Source organism: Neofelis nebulosa, chromosome 3 (genome assembly GCF_028018385.1).
Source record: "Neofelis nebulosa isolate mNeoNeb1 chromosome 3, mNeoNeb1.pri, whole genome shotgun sequence".
NCBI classification, from domain to species: Eukaryota; Metazoa; Chordata; class Mammalia; order Carnivora; family Felidae; genus Neofelis; species Neofelis nebulosa.
In genome coordinates this window covers 118,120,660-118,143,885 of record NC_080784.1, presented here as the reverse complement: position 1 = coordinate 118,143,885, position 23,226 = coordinate 118,120,660, and the positions used below count along the sequence as shown (strand labels likewise).

Sequence of the window (23,226 nt, the reverse complement as noted above, 5' to 3'; positions counted from 1 at the left end):
TACTGTTCATTTATTTTCCACATAAAATATTTTCATGTTTTATATTCTTCATATTAAAAGCAACCTACTGAACAAGAACTATATTTTATGCCATCTTCTTAAAAAAAATTATCCATAGTACAGTAGAGAGGAATATTTATTGGTTGCTATTAATGATGACATCTGAAGAAATAAAAAAACACAGTCTAATATATTAATTTGAAACACTAAATTTATGAATCTCTTCATTACTATGAAACACACTTTCCCCTTATCTTTGATTCTTTGAGGACAGAATTTAAGATTAATAGAAAAAAAAATGTTATTTATTTCCTCATAATGTAATCAAATGGTGTACATCATGAGAATATAAAAGGTCTCAGTTTTTTAGCCCTGGAAAGCCGTAGGTAGGAAGTTTAGATACTTCATTGGAAAGGATTCTTAGAACCCACAGCTCTCCACTCTTCACTATATTCTTGATACTTAGAAGAGACCCAATGATACCCAATGACTCTTGAAAAGAGTTTAGCTTGTGATTCCTCTCAAAGCACTGATTGATACAAAGGTGCCAATAATTGGTATTTAGAGGTGAGACAAAGTAGATACGTGATAAAATAAGAGGATACCAAAAAAACAAAAAACAAAACAAAATAAAAACAACTTAGAAATGTTGTGAAGATAAATAACCCAACTTTAAGAATACTTTGGTTTTAAAACAGGCTTTCAAAAGGGGATTTAGAAAATTTCACAAGTTGGGTCCTTTGGGAGGGTCATAAAAGATGGGTGACTTTATTTTTCTTTCTGTATTCCCTTAGGACCACATCCCCACAAAATGGCACAAAGCAATACTGATTTTTTTCTGTTCAGCCTGCAATTGTAAAGACTAAAACAACAACCCAGGTCTGCCTAGTTGCAACTTTGAGCCACGTATCGCAAGATGACAGAAAGGCATTCCTACATTAGGCAACTCATCCATACTCCTCAGATAACAATGATCAGGCTAGCTGCTCTGCTTTCTGCTGTTCTATTTATATTTATCCTGAAGAAACTAAAGGAGAGTTGACTATGAGGTTTGAAAAACCTTGGTTTGAATGTCACTTTCACATGGTGTGTACTTTAAAATTTCCAATAGTTATTTAAATTATTTGAAAGGAAGTATCAGAAGAATTGTCTTAATAAGTAGTCTTAAATACAAGCTATTTTCATTATTTTAGTAGTCTTTAAAATAGGGCACAATAATGCTATGTTTAAAAAAAAATTTTTAATGTTTATTTATCTTTGAGAGAGAGAGCACAGCAGGGTAAGGGCAGAGACAGAGGGAGACATAGAATCTGAAGCAGGCTCCAGGCTCTAAACTGTCAGCACAGAGCCTGATGCAGGGCTCGAACCCACGAACCATGAGATCATGACCTTAGTCGAAGTCGGACACTTAACTGACTGAGCCACCCAGGCACCCCTAATACTATGCTTTTTGATGGTTTTATGAGAGACTATTACTACAGGCATAACCAAAAGAAACAAAGTAAAAAGTTAAAAAATTGAATGTATTTTAAACCCTTGACCTAATACATAAGAACTTTTAGAGCAGGAGTCCTTGACCAGTCAGTCAACTGGAATTAAATGCTTCTTTTGGGAATCCACTCACCTACTTTGTGAAGGAACTTCCAGTGTCCTTGAAGACCTAACAACCAGGGACATAAACACTTATACTCTCTCTAAACTTAGTGGTCTTTTGAAATTTATGGAAAATAAAAAGTAGTTAACTTTTCACAAAAAGATGGGGATATATCATTTGAAATAGTAGGCTCCCAAACTGTATTCTTAGTACTCTAAGATTCTATGGATTGCTTCAAGAGTTCTGCAAATGAACAGTTTAAATTTAATTTTAAAATTTCATTTCAAAAATTGTGATTGAAAATATGCAGATGAAAATATATATGCCAATTTTAGCATATGAGAAGCCACCAATCTGTTAACCTTCATTTTCATATAACTCTCATTTATACTTAGTAAATGGTGTAAATATTAACAAATGAAGAAAATCATTTAAAATTTCTTCATTTTATATATTGAATTTCTAAGAAAGAATTTATTTTAAAAGGGAGTTACCCTGTTAAAAAAGAAGTCTGAAAACCATTTACCTAGATTCTCAAGTACAGAGAAATAAGGGATGCTTCATGAGAATCTGACAGATGAAGACATAAGGAGAAAGATTAAACTGTTACTATTTTGTAACTGTTCATACTTTAATGCCAAGCAAAATCCCAAGAAGTTATGGTACATTTAATAGCAAAATGTCAGTAAAAAAATAATATGTTCTCTAAGACAATATTTTGAAAATTATAATAAATATAAGTTCAATGTTGACATCTGGTAATCTCTCTTTCTAGGCTATGAATACGCCAGCTAAATACTCTTCACCTTTGCCAAAATTTTATCTATAGCAAGAAGGATTCAAATACCCCCAAGAACAGCAATATACACTAGAGAAACACAAAAACAAAGAAAAAAATCCCTGTATTCTGGTGTTTGGAAACTGTTTTAAGGTCATGCAATGTTATAAAATACTATGCAAATCTATTCTGGCATCTAGTTTTGAGAGTTATTTAGCTATTTCAATTCAGAAGAATCCTAGATATGTTCATTGTTTTTACCACATACCCTTTAAATGGAAAGAAAACCTTATGAATGAGGCAGTACCACCCTTTAAAACCACAAGTGTGAAGGATACTCTTCACTGTTCCGGATGTCAACTACCAGGAGCTTTGGTTTACTGGACTTTGTCTTCTTCGTGGGTGTTTTGAAATGGCCTGTCACTGTGAGTTCACACAAGTCAATCAGGTCCTCTGCTGAAATCCTGGGTGATACTTCTGACTTTAGGTCATTTAATGGGATGGATTCTCTTGACTGAAAAAAACATACAAGCAACACAAATTTTGAGAGTATTATAGACAGACAAACTATAGCCAATACAGAATATCTTTAGGCTCTTGATATCAATCACTATAGCACATAGTACAGGAAACTGTATCTCACATTAGTGATCTACTGTGCAACTGTATTCCTTACTATTGAGGTTTACTTACTCATACAGAGAGTAAGCCATTATTCTTTTGCTTCACTACAAGCTCCTGGCTCAAATGTGATAGATAGAGATGAGGCAGATTTTTCCTTATGAGAGCACTGTGTATCTTTGAAGATAGCTCCTTTAAGCACGTTTCACTTTTTTCAAGCATAATTACTATTGTTGTGAATTACATTAATTAAAACTCTGGTGATATAAGAAATTGCATTGTAACTCAGTATAGATACTAATTAAAGAACCTGGTTCTAATATACATATTAGACTTTTGTAACATAATTTATGTTATATATGGATAGTTGACTAACATTAGATTCTCAGAGAAGAATGCAGAGCAACATAATGCTTTCTTAGATAGTGAACAAAATTGACAATGCATCTTAATTGTGAAGGAGGTAAAATCAGATTCCAGACAATCAAACTAGTTTTTTGGCCTATGTGACTACTACCTGCTGTAAGACTGATTCAGACCATGGGCTATTTACAATTGTTTTCCAGGTTATTTCATAGGGAGAGGGATTTTCTCCCTACAAAAGGCAATGCAATACAACTTGACTCAATTCAACATAATTTATGGAGCACTAGTAGTCACTCCAGAAAACTTATTTAACATAACTTAGGAATTTAAGAACTTTCAAAATTCACTTGATTGAAACGTAGGGATCGAAAAGAACAGATTTATTTATATGCTTAATAAGTTTTCAAAGCTGAGTCTATTATCTCATTTACTCATTTTCTCTCTTTTTGCAATTCTGTGGGCTACCACACTTAGAATTTCCAATTTAGAATTTCTAGGCAGGAGAGAATAAAGCATATGGATCACTTATCAGACAAACTTTTTAAAAAATCTTTTTTTAAAGTTTTTATTTGAATTCCATTTAATTCACATACAGTGTAATATCAGTTTCAGGTGTACAATATAGTGATTCAGCACTTCCATACATCACCCCGTGCTCATCACGAGTGCACTCCTTAATCCTCATCACCTATTTCACCCATCCCCACCACTTACCTCCCCTCTGGTAACCATCAGAAAACAAGAGACACTTATTTTCAGTTGTAATTTCAATGTTAGCTCTTATCCCCTGGGTTTCCCTTACTATGCTGTAAATTCTTTAGTGGTAAAGCCCATTTTCTCCCACTTCATTAGCTTTTAAATAGAAATGGAAATTGCTAAGCTTTGTGGGTTTATGGCTCTTAATAAAAAAGAGACATTAGAAATTTTAATTTTTTAATATTATGAATTAAATCTACTTAAACATTCTGAAATTAAAAGTCTTTCAGAAAGATAAAAGAGCTTTAAAATCAGCAAGCCATACAATCAATGCTTCCATATCCTTTTTTGTTAGAGTGCAATCTCAATAGGTATTTTTCACAGCCTTCACATGAAGTCGTACATTATGAAGATGAAGAACTTTTGATTACCCTAGTTCTGCTTTTAGTCATTTAGTGATGAATGCAGCATTTCAAACTGACGTTTTGTCTGAATAAAAGATGTGCCCTGGCTGATGAAGAAGAGAATCTGACAGAGAATTTGACCAACGTATTCTCCATGAAGAACTGATTGATTGAAGAAAGATTTGACCTTGGCATTGGTTCCAATCAAATGTATCATATATAAGGAGTTTCTCAAAGAGCAATTGCTACGTAAAATGGTTAAAACAGAAGACAGGAATCACTGACAAATTCAGAACTTTCTGAAATTGTGTGAGTGTAAATCAGTGAAGAACTTTAATATGATTCATGCAAGTTCCTCTGCAAATTAATTTTAGGAGATTAGTAAATTAGGGCAAATTAAACTACTTTGCTTTATTTTTTTAATTTTTTTTAATTTTTATTTTATTTATTTTTGAGACAGAGAGAGACAGAGCATGAACGGGGGAGGGGCAGAGAGAGAGGGAGACACAGAATCGGAAGCAGGAAGCAGGCTCCAGGCTCTGAGCCATCAGCCCAGAGCCCGACGCGGGGCTGGAACTCCCGGACCGCGAGATCGTGACCTGAGCTGAAGTCGGCCGCTTAACCGACTGAGCCACCCAGGCGCCCCTAAACTACTTTGCTTTAAAAAGAAAATACTTATAATATTGAAATACAGAATCTAGTTTTTCTTTTATTAAGATAATTTTATATGCAATTTTACTATTCGTTGTACAATTTCCACCTAGAGGTATAAAAATAAAACTTCCTTTGTACAATTTTTCTTTCTCATTTAGTATCATTGATCTTGGCATTTTCCTGTGTGACTGGGTTTCAAATTCATGGCACTTTGTTTATGGATATTGAATAAGAACTTAAGATAACTATAGAACAACTCTGGAAATATCTATTAGTTTATCATTTCTGCCTGAGAATTTTATATATATATATATACATATATATATGTATATATATATGTATAATATAATATACACACACACACACAATGTATATTAAGGTTAGACATCCAAATATCACAAGCCAATTTGTCTGAGAACTACTTCTTTAAAAAAATTCATATTTTGTAGTCAACCTAGGGTCAGAATTTTTTTTCAAGTCTGTAAAGTTTATTGAATGTTTAGGTGGAGAGGAAAAGCAATGAGCAGCTGCAATTCAAGAGAAAAATTCTTGGTCATTCAAGTCATTCTAGGTATAGCAGAGGGACATGGAACAGGCCTTCCCTGTTTATGGCCTCTCTGGTTATTGTTGTCAAGACTCAGAGACAGCTGAAGTGGACCCTGGCCCCAGCCCCAGCCCCAGGTCTTTCCCTTTGATCTCCTGTGTGAAGAGTTGATCCATGATACTCTGAGTGGACAGCGGGAGGCACTCTGGGGATGCTTCATGTGTGGACTCCTTCTCTAATCTCTGGCCCTCTGGTGTCCACAAACAACACCAAAAGAATCTTGGAGAGAAGTATTAGCAAATCCAAGGGCTAATGACTCATGACTTTGGGACTTACTTCAATAGTTTCTGGAATGAGGGCTGACCTCAGCGCCCCATGGCCTAGTGCTTGGCTGATAAGATGACACCTCTTGTGGAGCCTGCAGACCTGCCTGAGACCTCCTGATCCAGGTTCTCCCTGAGGTCGCCTCTCACATACATAGAACAGCAGTCAACAGACACTCCTATAGAGGACAAGAAGCACTTGGCACTGCTTACATGTCCAAGAAACTGCTATGCTCATCAACAGGAAAACATTGGAAAAATCTAGGTCTTAGGAGTTGAATGCACCGAAAGCCTGCCTCCCTCCATCTACCTTATGTTTGGTCACCTCAGGCTGTCCTGTTTTGGAACCTCTGAACATAAAGAAAACCTTGCAACTTTTCCTTTGCAATGACCTGGACATAGGCAGCCTGTAATCACCTCAAATGCAGGGGCAGAATAGGATACAGGGCTGCCAAAATTAGAGACCAGTGTCAGAAGACCACAGCTGTGGCTCCACACCAACTCAGTCATTCACTGAGGCAGGACCCACTCTCGTTCTCCCTTTTTAGAGATGCACAGAAACCACACTGAGTCAGGCACAGAGAGCGTGTGGTAAGATAGCAGGTGCCAGGAGGCACCTGAAAGGTAGTGGGAGAAGCGTGGGAAAGCTCCAGAGTTTGGAAGGGACAGGAGTGGACCCTCCAAACATGGGGAAGTGCTTTCAGCAACTCCTCTCCCTGAACTATATCAATGAGCAGGACACAGACCATGATCACTTTCGAATGCAGGTGGACTCCATTTATTTAGCAGTGTTACTGAAAAAAAAATCATCTTTCAGTAGAATGGTCTGAAATGACTAGCTGGACATATTAGTGATAATCCTAACCAAGCAAGGAAAAACCTAAACCTGGTTACAAGACAGGCATTTTGCTGTGTACATTAAACTACTGGGCAAATGACTCTGTGATGATACCTGAGAGTCTGAAATGGTAGACTTTTAATGAGAGTATGTCTGTATATCTTTAGGTTGAGTATGTAACCAGGAACCATAAAAGTATAGCTGTATACACTTATGTTTTATATGTAAGGGCTCTTAATTATAAAGGCATTTTAATTCTGAGAATACAGGGCTGGTATCTAGAACACTTTTCCCATATTTCCTGTCATGGATCCTGGCACTAACTTTAACCTGGTTATCAAGAGAGAAATCTGGAAATAATCATAGACACTTTGTTTTTCCTTATTCCTCATTCCCATCTAACATATCCCCAAGTTCCACCAAAAAGCCTCTTGAATATGTTCCCTGATTCACTGCCCTATCTCAAGGCTTCATCATCTCTTACATGGACTATGGATGTTGTTTGCCTCTCTTTTTCTCTCTCTCCCCTTTTCTCTGCTTCCCTGTTCACCTACAATCATTCCTTTTAATCCATCTTCCAAATATGATTTGAGTTAAAAATAAAAATCTGATCATATAACTTTTATAATTAAAAATACCTCAATGACTTCTAACCACTGATAGAATGAAGTCAGAATTCCTCAGCATAGCATAGAAAGCCCCTTATGAATTAGTCCCTGTCTACAGGGAGGAGACCACAGACTTTGGAGTCAGACTATCTGGATTCAAATCTTGGTCATCTTACTTATCAGTATATGACTTTGGGTGTGATATATAACCTCTCTGCCCAGTTGTTTCATCTATAAAGTGGGGAAAAATGTGCCAAACACATTTTTCCTCAAACAATTCTGTCTCATTCTCAAAGGGAATCCATATAATAACTGTTCCAAGGCAAAGGAAACACTGAAGTGCCCGAGGGCATTTTATGAAGCTACCTTAAACTAATACTTAAATCTGACAAAGATAGCACTAAATGTACACACACACACACACACACACACACACACACACACACAATACTTCTTAAGAATAAAGATTTTTTTAAAATCTCAAAACTATAAAACTGAATGCAGTTACCAACTTGAAAGAATGACATACTATACAACCAAGTAGGGGCATATTCCAGTAAGAATGGTTCAACCTTAGGACAATTTTTAAAATAATCCATCACCTTTAATTAGTCAAAGGACATAAAGTATGTAACATCACTATAATTGACATAAAGCCATAAGTGATAAAACTCAGCATTTATTCTCAACTTTTGAAAAAAAGAAACTCATGGTAAATATGTATCAGAAAGAATGTTAATTAGGTGATGAAAGATGTTCTTCATTGCAAATATTTGACATTCTATTTAATGATGAACCACAGAGGCAGACTTATTAAAATATAGCTATCAGGCTTATTATTTATTATTTTTATAGAAGTTGCTATTGAGACACTAAGAAAAATAAATAAGGGGTACAAATATTGGAAAAGAAGAAATAAATTATTTTTATTTTTGGTGATACAATAGTCTTCTTCGAAATTCAGAATAATTAAAGGAAACCCTAATAAAATTGGTAAGAGTTTGGTGAGGGTTTAGTTATAATATACATACCATGAAATCATTATATGGCAGCAGAAGTGAGTCAGAAAACATAATGAGCAAAAGTTTTCATTCGCAATATCAAAATATTTCTCCAAAATAAAACATTTAGAAATAAGTAGATTACATTTAAAGAAAATAAAAGTTTTGTGGTGGGCATTTGAAAAAACTGGCAGATATAAGATGCTATCTGGAAAGAAACAGTCAATATTATAAGACCTTTATTTTTCTTCAGAGCAATGTATTAATATATGACAATTTTATCAAACTCCTAAATAGGATCTTTTTTTTTCCAATTTTGAAATGTAAATTCTAAAATTTATTTGACAGACCAAATAGGTGACAATGTCAAGAAAATGTTGAAAAATAATAAAATACATTGTTATGTATTAAAACTGTACAAAATTAATAGTATGGTGTTGCACCAGAATAGACCAAAAGATTAACAGGACATAATATGGTAACAGGAATAGGCTCAAATACGCGTTAAGTATTTGCTAAAAGAACAGGATGCCATGTCAATCACTGGGGCAAGGATGTATTATTTACAACACAGTGTTGGCATAATTTACTAACTGGATGAAAATAAAGCTATGTTTTTATCTTATACTATATAGCAAAATGACTAATAGGTGGAATAAATAATTATGTATAAAGTGGAATCACAATAGGATGAGAAAAGTATTGACGATGAGAAATAGTTATAAGCATATAGCAAAGGCTGAGCTCTTAAAGAAGGATGATATATGTAAAAAAAAATTAATATGTCTTTAATATACAAAGAGCTATTTTAAATAAATAAATCAATAAGAACAAAAATCTGCTTATTTGAAAAAGGAGCAGAGATATATACATATATTGACAAAAGAAATATAAATAGGTAATAACAAAAAAATTTACCTCACTAATTTCAGAAATACAAAAATGGATTCACAATCAGAAGTGCAAAAAGTAGGTAAGTGTTCTGGATATCTTCTGTTTGCCCCTCCAGATTCACTACCCACTGGTTTCTACTTTGCTGTCTGCTCTGGTAAGTAACCCATTTGGACTACATCAAGACAGACCCAGCTCCTCCGGCGTTTAAGCGAGTACAAACGACAGGACAGTGAGGTCAGGATATTTATTCCTCTGATTCCCTACTTGAGAATTTACCTTGGCCTGGCTATGTCTGTTGACCAAAGGTCACTGTTCCTCTCAAGATTACAACATCTCCTCGAGGTTATTGTAAAAATTAAATTAAGCAACATAAGGTCACGATCTCACGGGTCGTGAGTTCGAGCCCAGTGTCCGGCTCTGTGCTGACAGCTCAGAGCCTGGAGCCTGCTTTGGATTCTGTGTCTCCTTCTCTCTGCCCCTCCCCCACTTGTGCTCTCCCTCTCTCTCTCTCTCTAAAATAAATAAACGTTAAACAAATAAAAAATACCATTCATCCATTAAAATCATGTTTTAGAAAAATTGTTCAGAGAGGAAATTTTCAGGATAGATTACCAAGGGAAAAAGGCCCTAAAAATGGTAAGTTCACAATGACACCAGTTTGGGAGACACTGTAAAAGTGGTTATCTGTGAGTTAGTGAAACTCATTTTACTTTTTCTCTTAATGCTCTTCTGTGATTAAGTTTTATTAAGTATGAGATACTTAAAATTTTTAAATTTAGAAAAATATGAGATTTGTTTTCATACAGCATTATTATATAAATTTCTTAAGTTCTTTATAACTATGAATATAAGCTGTCTGAAAGCAATTCTTATCAAATATTTATAGCACTGTAAAAAGGCTTATAAATGAGAACTTATGTCTATATTCACCATTATAGGTAATCATATCTGGCAGTGAAGAACATGTAGAGATGTTAAAGAAAAACAATAAAGTCACTATTACTCTTAAAATCAGATAAAATTTTTTAAAAATGATAAAAAAGAGATCAGTAAGTAGGACAGGCTTTCATGCATTCAATTTGGAAAGGAGACATGCAAAAATTAATATAGACAATTAGATAAAAAGTGTTTGTGTTTCACCAGAAGATTTCATTGGTTAAGGACTACTCTGGCTTTTGTATGAATAGATATTTGAATAAACTAATGTTTATCTAATTCTTCATCAAATGTATGAAGAATTTTGAGAAAAGGGTCTATTGGCCACATGGAAGAATTATATAATATGCTTTTCCAAATATGTACCAACATAAATGTAAATTACATTATCACTAAATAATTACAATATATTTCCTAGTTTAACATAAGATAGTGCAAATTATTTAACAGACTGCTGCCTAAAAGGCTGATATTTTTCCTAGTAACAATTTTATTTCCTTTCAGAATAATTTATTTTGATTCTATATTCAGAAACAAGTCCATATGTGATCATACTTATAATGTATATTAGAAGATTAATAATAAAAATAACTCTTATAGAAGGAAGCAGTTTTCATTTATAATGCTGTGTGTGTGTGTGTGTGTGTGTGTGTGTGTGTGTGTGTGTGTGTTAGGGGGAAGGTGAGAGAAAGAGAAAATCTTAATATGAAAAATTAGCCTCTCAGGGCACCTGTGTGGCTCAGTCAGTTAAGCATCTGATTTCAGCTCAGGTCATGATCTCAGAGGTTTTGAGTTCAAGCTTCGTATCAGGCTGTCTGCTGTCAGCACAGAGCTCACTTCAGATCCTCTGTCTCCCTTTCTCTCTGTCCCTACTCTGATCACATTCTCTCTCTCTCTCTCTCAAAAACAAATAAACATTAAAAAAAATTAGCTTCTCTAAGGCCATTTGGAAAGTAAGTATTCCAAAAGCTACTTACTGTACCTGGGTAACAAATGAGGCCAGTAGTGCTGCTCTCAGGGGCTATGTGATAGAGTTGATAGTTTCTTGAAGCTTTTAAGAGTTTTTGTCAGGGACAGGACGACCTTAGACTGGCTACAGTCCCAGTTCTTTGAGTCAATCTAGAGTCTCTTCACTTTGAAAGCCAAGTAACATTTATTAAATGTCTACTTTGTGATTCAAGAACTTAAAATAAGACAGCATAGAAAGTGACATACATTGTATATATTTCCTATAGAGAGATCAATCTGAATGTTGAGCAAAAAAATTCTTTGAAAAGACTATTAAATCTGAACAATTGGAGTTGGAATAGTAACTGGAATACTAAAATAATCTTCTAAAAGAAAGGTGGAAATATGAATCAAAGTAGGAAGAGTATACTTATGAGGCAAGGAACATCACAAGTTAACCATGTTGTTTAATAATTCATATTTCAACACAATAAAAATATACTTTTTCTTGAGGACAACTTGTAAAAGCAAAAGTCTACTCAAATTTTTTGTTTCTTTTTCCCCAAGTGACATATAAGGTTTCTAGGAGAGAGACTGGATCGATATAAACATGCTGATGACAACACAGAGCCAAGTACCTCAATAGCCTAAATTTATTATATTTCTTTTTTTATCTCCCATAGCAAGTATAATAGGGCACTGCCTAGCAAAGGTGCTAAGATATTTGATAAATAATTGCATGAATGTGTAACAGGATACGGAGTGATGTTGTCCCTTTGTTGAAACAAAGAGGCTCTAAAATGCTATCAAATAACAGAAGCCAGCAACAAAAGCCACCACCACTTCCCCTAGGGCTAACTGAAGAGGAACAGAAAGTGACTTTATGATTTCAAACTATCACCCCAGCAACCCCTTTCCTCCCAGCCTATATAAGGAGATTTAGTTTGGGGAGGACTCAACTTTGTGGAGAGCGCAGTGTTTAAGATCAGATGCACTTCCCTTCCCAACCCACAGGGTAGTGGGGTGGGTGTTTTTGGACATTCAATCCCACCCCCTCACAAAGCAAACGAGGGCAAGTGCCGATGACAATCATTTGTTAAGATTTGGGCAGACCTGCGAGAAGAGGTGGCTGACATTCTGTTTTATAGAAGAAGGTCTGCTTACACAGAAGACTTATTAATCTGGCCTCTCTGAGCAGGCAAGAAGTAGGGAAACATGGCAGTGCTAAGAGGAAGGGTAGTAGACATCTTTCCTGACCTTAATTCTTAAGCTGTATAGTAAGAATGACACTTGCCATATTTACTTCACTAATATACTATAAGAATCAATCAGTATAAAAGATATAAAAATATTTGTTGGACTGTAGATCTTTATATAAAATAAGTTGTTGTTAAAAATTGGATCCCAAATGAAGCAGCTTAAATTTCATGGTACAGTAGTCTTGTTATTGTGTAATTTTGAATAAATCATCAATTAACAAATATTTAACTAGCCTGTTCTGGCCATCTTGAGAGAGATAAAGTATCATTTCCACCTCAGAGAGCCTATGGTTTGGCTGGAAAGGCAAGACTGACATAAATGAAGCAGTAAAACTATACAATGACAGGAAACATTTATATAGTGCTTACTATGTGTTAGTCACTGTGATAAACACTTGACATACATGAACTCACTTAAATCTTGCAACAATCCTATGAGATAGGTTTTATTATTTTGTTCATTTTATATATGAGGAAATTGGGGCACAGATAAGTCAAATAATCAGTAAGTAATACATAATCAGTAAATAACAGACAGAATTCAAATTGGATCAGCCTGGCTCTGGAGTTTGAGCTCTTAAACACATTATTACACTATGTCTCTTATAAGATTCCATGTATGAAAACACAGGTACATAGTATGAGAATTCAGAGAAAGGAAGAAACACAATATGGGCAGGAGTAGTTAGCAAAATATAGGTGGAGTAAGTAGGACTTAGGAAAAATCAGTAGGGTTTAGATAAGTAGAAGAGAGAAAGAAGAGTGTGAATAAGTGCATAACTGTAAGAGTTCTGAAATGTGAATGAACAAGGAAATGTTCCATAATTACTGAGCACCTACTAGGTACCATGCATTGTGCTTGGGATACATTAATGAACAAAACAAAGATACTTGTTCTTGCAGAACTTATACTCAATAGGTGCAGAACTTATACTCAATAGACGATGAACAGACTAGTCTTACTGAGCTGAGCATCCACTCTGGCAATTAGAGGGAAACTATTGATTAGGTAGGTAAGGGACAGATGATGAGGGCTCTGAAAGATGAAGAAGCTTGAGGATATAATAATGAGGAGATAAGTGCTGTAGGATTTTTGGAGGAATGTGTCACATGTTAACAACAAGATCTTAGGAAGACTAATTTGGCTTTGTATTGAAGGATGAAATAGAGATGGGAAAAATGATAGGGAGAGTCTTGGTAGAAAGTGAATTTTACGATCTAGATTAAATGATGACATTGGAAACTGAGAGTTTTGTTTTCTTCACTATTCTTTTTTTTCCTTCAGTCTTTCCCTTTCCACTACTTTTTCTTAGTCTACAAATACATCCAATTTTCTTCCAATCCACAGTGAAAGATACATTAAAACAACAAATAATAAATAATAAAATTACTCTCCAAGGGGCGAATCCTTGTCTAGCTACTATCCCTTTATCTCCTTTTCATCTCTACTTTTTCCTTCCCATTCATTCCTGAATTCGCTGAAACTTGGTTTCTGTAAGGAGACAGAAGAAATGGCTCATTTGTCCAGGAGAAAGTGGACAATTGGGAACACTTCCTTGAAAATGTAACATTTGAGTTGAGAATAAAAGGATAAACAGGAGGTGGCCAAGTAAAGAACTGGGGGTTTTCATGCATATTGTATATAAGGCAATTTTGTCACACACAGTGGAAAGGTGTTTTGATTCTACTTCTCTAAGGTTTTGGTTCTACGTCCTGGAGATATGCTGAATAAAGCCTGTCTCATTTAAAATCCACTTTTTCCCTTCAATTCAGCCTGGTATGAATGGGGCAGAAATTTCAGTTGGGATGCTACACTCATTTTGAAAGAATTTTCAAATTTAGTTCACAAGTTGAGTTCACAAGTATCTAGCCTGAATTTATCAGGTTTACAGTCCCTACCCCATACTGATAATGGTCTCTTCCAATATGCCATGAGCTCCTTGAAAGCAGGGACCAAGACTTATTTGTTTTTACACTTCCACTGCTTAGCCGAGAGCCTAGAATTCAGTGGCTATTCAGTAAAATTGGGTATATTAATAAAAGGGTAAAGGAAGAAAAGAAGGCATATGAAAAGCACTGTAAGAAAATATATGGAAGATAAAGGACAGGGATGAGTAAATGATGGCTCTGAAGTTTTGCACACGGTGGTTAGGGGAAATGATGGTAACAGTGGCAAGCAATAAATAAGGGTAAGAAAAGTTCAGATTTGGATTTGTGAAATTGAGGTTGCGGAGGGTCTATAAGATGAAGGGCTGAGAATGCAGTTAAGAGACAGACACTGGTATTTGAGAGAAGTCATGGCTAGAGTCATACTTTTGGAGTTATCAGCATAAAAATTACAGTTTAAGTCATGAGAAAAGATAAACAATTTGAAGAAAAAGGAAAAAAAATGGCAGGAAAAAATCCCTAGTTTTGGTAGGCACATCTATACACTGCTGAGAAATTAAAATTAAATCATATAAACTATTAATAAGGCTTGGAAATATATAAAGTTGAGATTTTTTTTAAGGGTAATACCCATCAATTCTCATTATTTGGTATGTCTACAACAAATAGACTGCTTGCTTTCTTAGGATTAGATATTTTAAACTCATGTATGAAAAGGGACAGACTTTTACAAATGCCACAGACAGACATTAACTATCATTCTCCAAGGAATTTAACAAAGAAAAATTACCTTCAAAAACCTTATCAACTGACAAAGATATTTTTATCCATATATTTAAAATCATACATTGTTTCTGTAGCATTCTGGTGTTTTCATTTCTCCCTCATGTTTTTAGAGAGAAAAGGGAGAGGTTACTATTTCTAAGATACAGAAATACAGCATCTGAAATGGAGTTTGAAATAAAACTGTCATGCTCTGGAAGCTGCATAATATAGCTCTCATACTAGACAGAACATTTTTCTCCCTCAAATAAAAGAGAGATAATGTATATGAATATGAAACACAAAGAAGAATGGAGATTTTTTTTCAGTGATTAGGGATTTTATGCTAAAATTTTCCAAGATGTGCTCCTGAAAAATTGTGTAGAAGCTAAATTTCTGTAAAGAGAGCAAAATTTTCCCTCTAATATACAATATCATTTTGGAGATATTTCACCTCTCTGGCCCTCAATTTTCTCATGTATAAAATAAAGGGACCAGAGTAGATGTCTTATGTTTCTTTTAGCTCTAGAATTCTCCGATCTTATTTCTGATAGATTTTCAACTGGCAATACGTCCCAAAACTCTTGCTTACTTCCTGGAACAAAAGTAATACTGTAAGTAATACTTAATGACACCAGAGGAGTTTCTACTTAAAGAGATTCAGGAATGATTCTAGTTGTGAGGGTTGGTAAAGCGTTGTTCATATAGCAAGACATGCTTATGTTAACTTAGATCAGTAGGAATTTATGCATTTCATAGGAAATATGGGAAACATTTCATAGTTCACATTGGTTGAAGTGAGGGCAGAAGAGACGGAAGTTACAGTAACAGAAGAATTCTGATATCAGTGGTTTATAGGGCAAAAACAAGGTAATGTGGCAATGTGTGAGGGATGGTGGTGCTGGTGCTATTGTTTATAAGTTTCTAAAAGCTTCTGGATATAATTTTCAAAATAAAACCAGAACCTGGTGAATTTCCTAGGCTGAGGTAAACAGGATGAAAGTTAAACATGAGAGTGGCTCCACTCAGCTGAACTAAAGGGGGAACTTGTGACACCTTCTTTCTGGAAGTGATAAAGCTACTATTCTACATAAGATATTAAAGTCAGCTTTCAGTGGTAGCACAAATTCAGGGAGTAGAGCCAGCTGGTGACTAGAAGGTCACAGTATTTTAGGTGAGTCAATAGGTATTTTCATCTCAAACTCTGATTTCAAGGTAGCCTTCATTTGAACTGGACTGCTGACTTCATTACCCTTCTTTCTCACTCTTACCCTTTTCCTTATACACTGAAGTGATTAACACTGCTATTTTTGCTCAGTGTTCCTTGTGACTTGGGAAATTCACCCATCATTCCTCTCACCAACCAAAGGATGTCAAATAAATGACCCAAACATTCTCTGGCTGGAGCCTTCAGTAAATCCCTGTGGAAGAAAGTCTGGAGATCTGCCTCTCTTATCCGTATTGCCATGCCAAGGACAAGGTAAATGAGCTCTCCAAAGTGCTTGCGGTATTAACTGTTCTTATCATGATTAATATCTGGTGGAATGTTCAGCTAATATCATGCATCAGCCAACCATTTTTACCTTAATGTAATTGAGATGTCCCAAGGGAAGGGAAATTCAAAGTTTCCCCTGTGAAACAGAGGACTTAAAAATCTTATGATGAAGGAAGGATACTCAATTGTCTCTAATCTCAAACTATTTAATACCACAAACCATCCCAGACAATTCTTATGAGAATATATATATAGGAATATCAATGCCCATAATGTACTTAGCTTTATTTCAAACTTCCTTCAATAAATGAAGGGATTCTGATTTTAATGACATTAGGAAGTTTCCATACATGTCACAACCAACCTAAAGCCAGGGATCATGGAGACAGACTTTAGGTTTATAATACATTACTTATGATGGAATATGAATTGATAAATCTGAATGGATCCTTTCCATAATGTCAAATTGGCTAGAGCCCATTTTTTTTTTTCATGTTTTCTGATTGAAGATAAAAGCGTTTCAGGGGTAAACTAATTTTTTTCAATTCATTTAAGATCTGACTAGAGTTCTAGACTCTAGATTCTGAAACATAAATTGGGCATAAACAAGCAGAATTTTTATAAGAAAGTCTAATAAATTATTTGATGTAGAAAATGTCCGTATAAATATAACAAAAGTCTGTTAAATGTAACAGCAATTAGAGCTAACTAAAATTACCAGCAATAATGCAATTAATTACTGCAATATTTATTCTAGATATAGTCTATTTTAAAGTTGTTCAATTAAAAAAGTCTTCATAGCCTCCTTTTGGCTTAAATAACATGATGTTCAGCTAAAAAGTTAACTAAGAAAAGGAAAACATTCAATAAAAGGAGTTATAGGCAATATATCTTGTGGTGAAGTAAATTTTAAAAAACTATAATGACTATCAATGTACAGATATATTTCAACAATTATATACCCTGTTAATTTTTTTTCTTTGGCATTTCTGGCCACATTGACATACATGTGAACGTGTTTTAAAGTACTTTTAATAGAAAAATGAATATTCTATTGCAAAGCCAAATAATAAGTTTATCATTAAAACACATGAGGCTACTTTAACTAAAATGATGCTAATGCTACAAATGGTAAGAATACCATATAGAATCAAGATTTAACCAACAAATGACAAGTGGACATACAAATACACAAGTTGACACTAGTCTCTCAGGAAAGGTAATTTAAAATTATTTATTGTTCCTTTCTAGTCAAACAAGATACAAATAATTTCTTGGTATTTTATATTTAACTAAAATTTATTTTTTTTAGCTTTGGCTAGTAAATTTTCAGTAATGTTTCACTGCTCTTCAAATCTAGTCAATTTTTTTCTTATTTTCTCTCAAAATCATAGGACTTCCCATTCCATGACTTCTTACAGTAAATCATCTAATGGTGAGCTAACTCTCGTTTAAACTAAAGGTTTGGCAGTGTCTGATAGGACTGATACTTTCTACATAAGTAGAAATTAGAACAGACCCTAGACTTAAAGTGGGCTCTAAAAGCTGAAATATAATAAAAAGACAAAGTTCAGGAGTCAATAGTCATTGCCTATCTTTGCTTCCTATGAATATCAGAACATGTTGAAAGACATTTGACAATATATTTAAGAAGTCATAATGCATACTTTCATACATGATGAAATTTACTTCTCAAGACAAAACATAGTGAAATATTAGAAAACACTGCCATTAAATCTAGGTGTAAGATAAAAATATCCACTATTATCACTGTTACTTAACACTGCTCTGGAGAATTAGATGAAGTAATTAATAGAAAGATATAAGATGTATAAAATTGGGAGGAAGGCAAAATTATAATTTGCAGATGATATATAACTGGAAAATCTGACTCCACTGAAAACTATTACAACGAGAGAACATTAATATGTCAAATGATGATGATAATGAAAATTTATAGGTGCTTACTATGTACAGCAGTGTAGTACATATATTAACTCATTTAATCCTCTCAATAATTCTATATAATATTATCATCTCTATTTTATGGTCGATAAGGACATAGATCACACAGCTGGTATGGCATAGGTGGGATTCAAAAACATGAGCCTGTATTCTTAATTGCTATGCAAAACTATTTACAAAAAAAAATGGTTTGTAAAATCAAATATCACAATTATAATAGATAATCCTATCAAAAAAAATGCAAGAAAACTTTAAAATGCCACAGAGGACCTTAACAAGAAGATAGGAAGATATACCTTGTTTTCGGAAAAAATAAAACTCAGTATCATATGTCAATTTTTCATACTTATTTGTAGATTTAATTCAATCACAATACAAATATGATTTTTTTCAGGAGAGGGAGGAAAAAACCAAGCCAATTCTACTATTCATGTAGAAACAGTGGCGAATGTGTGATATAATTATAATTTTAATAACCTCTTGGTACTGGAAAATAAATAACCAGAATGAGTTGAATATAATTGAAAAAAGGATTCAGAAATAGACAGAAATACATGTGAGAATCCATTTTACCATAAAGGGGGGGCTAATTGGAACTATTTAGTTTATTTAAGTAAATAAACATGTTACTAAACTTAAACTTAATTCAAATATCTATTTGATAAACATAAAAGTTTAAAATGTATTAAATCAAGTCTGTCAGGACTCTAGTTATGTACTCTTTGCCAAGTGTTCATTTTATTTAATTTCTGTAGGATTTCTAAACAATAATCTATAATTCAGTTACATGTTTTCTGGAATAATACTGGCTTAACAAGGGTTTTTAGTTGCTCATTTTGGCTTTGTGGGGAATGAAGAAAGAATGAACCTTTAGCAATGATTCTCTAGCAGATGGGAAAATGCTGTAGATAAAAGTGGCCTTCCCTTTTTTCATTATGCACCTTACATTGTTAAACTCTGTGTTAGCTTCTATATAAATCAGGTCATCAAACTGAACTTTTAGTAGTAAATTTACTTGTAACATGGCCTATTTATTTATTTTGCGTATTTTATAGGATATCCTGGAAGAAAAGCTGGAAAAAACAAGGGCATTTATACTCTGGGATTGTGAAAATGATTAGACTCACTGAATCCTGTATATAACAACTGTGTCTGTTGTTGCTAGCCTTTCAACAGAACTGTGCCAGAATCCATTTCTCTTTAAATGCCATGGAATGTCATTGATACATGAAATGACACCCCTGAACTTTGAGGATGCAGAAGGAAGATCTCAGTGCAAGACCCTAGTTATTCATTAGCAAGTTGGAATTGGGCTATCTGTGCCCATCACTCTTCATGAAGAAAATATATTCTATATAGACTTACCGGTGGAAAAACATTTCTACAGGAGCTGTCTCAAATCACTACTGAATTAAATCGGGCTGCAAAGGAATAAATACTGTAACCAGCATAACCTTCCTAGCAACTGCAATATGGATATGCTAATACTATGTCAAAGCATCATCCTGATGTCTGTACGGAAGTGCCATTGTCTCAGATCAGATCAGCTGAGAGCTTGGGCCAGTCCTAAGTAGGATACTCTACTCTATATCATGACAATTGTTATTTTCATCAAAGATGACAATAATTCATATTTATTTTCTTCTTTTGTGTTTCCCATCAATAACTCTACCCCCAACACTTTTCCTACCTACAACTTCTAAACATCTTTTTCCCTTCTCAAGACCCTTCTCCTCTGCCCTTGCCCCCAATCTTCCTTATTTCTTAACACAGTACACTCTAGAAATTTCTTAGTGCTCATTCAGTCATTGTATGATTTTTATCTGGCTCTGGAAAATTTTTTCTGTTCTTGTTTTCACCTGCTGTGCTTATAGGGCACTGCTGTGTATAGTAAGCATTCAGAACAGGTTTGTGCATACTGAAATCTCCACATTCAGAAAAATGGCATTTATTAATTTGATGACTGAAGATGAGAAAACCCAGGCATTTCTATAACTCAGAGGAAACAAACACCTTTACTATGTAATGATGAATTTTGATTTCCCAGGATAACTTTACCAAAAAAAGGATAGTAGTAAATGTTTAAAAATACAGTGACAAGACATGTAACATGTGAATGTTTCAAGCTTCAGACAGCTGCAGTGAAACGATTAGATTTTTTTTAATGAAAAAAATATGAAGGGTCACCGAGAAAAAACTATGATAAACATCGTTGATTTATAGTTTCTTGACTTGGAAATAAAGAATTATGCTTGAGTTATTTTGTTACATTTATTTATTTATTCTGTTTCATTCCACAAAGGATTTGAGAATTTGAGTCAGCTTACCATTCCAAACAATCTAATACATGTTTTTAACTCTTCCTGATATATTATTTCCATCTACCAAAATAGTTTTCTGGTGTGCTGAATTAAATTACACCTAAAACTTGGAACTGATATACTGTGGGAAAAGAAGTTTACATAAAATGATAATAATCTTGCTACTCTGGACTTAAGCTCGTTTTAAATAACATTTGAGACAGGAAAATGAACAGCATGCTTGTAATGGGGGCAAGGCTGGGGTGTTCCTGATCTTCTTTGCCTTCATCTGAACTGAAGATGTGTTCTCAGCCACCTTTCCTCAATTAGTAAGCTATTTTGAAAAGATGTGGTAAACACTGTTATAAAATGAGGACTGTGAAAACCTCTCTGTAACTGCAAAGCCCTTAGCAAATTAAATCATCAAATGCCTGGAATGCACTAGATGCTCAATAAATGTTTGCTGAATGAGTAAAACATAGTCAAAAGTCTGTTAAAATGAAGAAGAAAAAATGAAAAGTAAAATTATATATATATTTAAAACTCATTATCTTTGATCCTGACTTTTCTTTTATCCCTTCCAACCTTTCTCTCGTTTCTTTACATTTCTTCTCTTGAAAAACTGTCCCTATTTTTCAGTTTTCAGAGGGATAACATTTTGTCATTTTCAACTCCTGATGCTTTTCATGTTGTAAGACAACCGTGTTTCTGTGTTTATGCTCAGACAGTACGCCTATGTTAATACCCTGTAATTATTACTTCGATCATGATGTATTTTCTGAATTGATTTACTAGGGTTTAATTTTACTGATTTCAAGTGGGAAAATACCACAAAGTGTTAGCAGGGAACATAAGTCCCTGCTAACTTTTTGAGTTCTGGATACATTTCTTACTCTAATTTATTTCCACATGAATGGCCTTTGAAATTCCATTGTTGCAGTTCTGATAAGGAACTGCTTTCAAAAAGCAGAACAAGAAGGTGTGAGGAGCCAGAGAGAGAGATTTTTAAGCAGTAAAGACAAAAAAAGCTCCGATACTGAGTAGGCTGATTGCTGAGTAGTGAAAATAGGTTGTGGCTTTGGTTCATGAAAGTAAGTCAACTTGACAAACGAGGTTAGACATAAACAACAAGAACACAAGTAGATTGGTATAAAAACACACAAAGAATCAATACAAAAAATAACACCATAACCATAATTATGAATGTTTTATCATTTGTTTTTTTCCCATTATGAATGCACATTTATGTTTACCTGCAAAGTCATGAGAACACTGTATGTATGTATCATGTTAAGAATCACCTGAAGACTTTAAAACCTAAATTCCAGGAACTAACCTTCAGAGATTTGATTTAGCAGATATGGGATGTTTGTGGAGTCTCAAATATGCATTTTTATTAAGTATTATAAGAGACTTTGAAGACCATTCTTCAGATATGTTGTCTTATAGGAAACAGAATAAAACACTGGTTAATTTGAATTAATTTTGTGTTAATTCACTAAAATATATTATAAGGTACTATTTATTGATATGCCAGGTATGATAGGCATTGGAGATACAGTGGAAAACAAGAGATAAACATATAATATATAAATATGTAATTGTAAATACAATGCATTCTATGAAGGAAAATTAAATAGTATGCCTGATAAATAAGGAGCTGTGACTAAGCAGGAGAGTGCTTTTTTCAACTGAGAGTTAACTGTTATAACCTTATTTGTGGTCATTAATTCAACTAAATACACATACGTTGAGAACATACTATTCCTCAGGCACTGAATTAGGCGCTGGGGGCTCAAAGAGAAAAATGGCTCTTTCATTATGTATTCATATGTACATAATGTACATATGAATGTATTCATAATGTATTCATAATTTAATGTATTCATAAATGATTAGAGAAGAAAGTATGTTATTATTTTATTTATTAATAAGTTATAATGCATCAAGCATTATGCTAAGCAATGAAGACACAAACATGACTAAGACACAGATCTTATTCTTCAGGATTTGTTCTAATAAAGGAAATGAAGGCAGATATAGATAACTGAAGGTAGAAATATGTATGGGGTATTCCAAAAATTGAAAAAAAAATCTAAAGTATAGAAAAATATGAGGAAAAGATAATGATGGAGGAATTTGGTAAGGTAGGCAAGGTTCTTATAAGATCATGCAGGGTCTTGTAGATAATGTTAAGAAATCTGAATTTTATCATAATAATGAGAGGAGTCTTCATAAGAATTTTGGTTAAAAAAGATTATGTGGAGGGTGGGCCAGAATCCAATATGGCTGGTGTCTTTCTAAAAAGGGAAATGAGAAATTTGGATACACAGACAGACATTCACAGAGGGAA

General features: G+C 34.1%; 1 protein-coding gene and 1 non-coding gene across 5 annotated transcripts in view; both read right to left on the bottom strand.

Annotated features, from left to right (window-relative positions):
• TBCK (TBC1 domain containing kinase) overlaps positions 1–23,226 on the bottom strand; it is a 224,137-nt gene that overhangs the window by 37,930 nt on the left and 162,981 nt on the right. For all 4 annotated transcript variants that reach the window (XM_058721731.1, XM_058721729.1, XM_058721732.1 and 1 more), the window contains one exon: positions 2,711–2,886. In XM_058721731.1, the coding sequence (XP_058577714.1) occupies positions 2,711–2,886 (176 nt within the window). The remainder of the gene's footprint in view (positions 1–2,710; positions 2,887–23,226) is intronic.
• On the bottom strand, positions 6,618–6,749 carry LOC131508244 (small nucleolar RNA SNORA71). Its single transcript, XR_009259943.1, has one exon. It is a non-coding gene; the product is annotated as a small nucleolar RNA SNORA71 (small nucleolar RNA).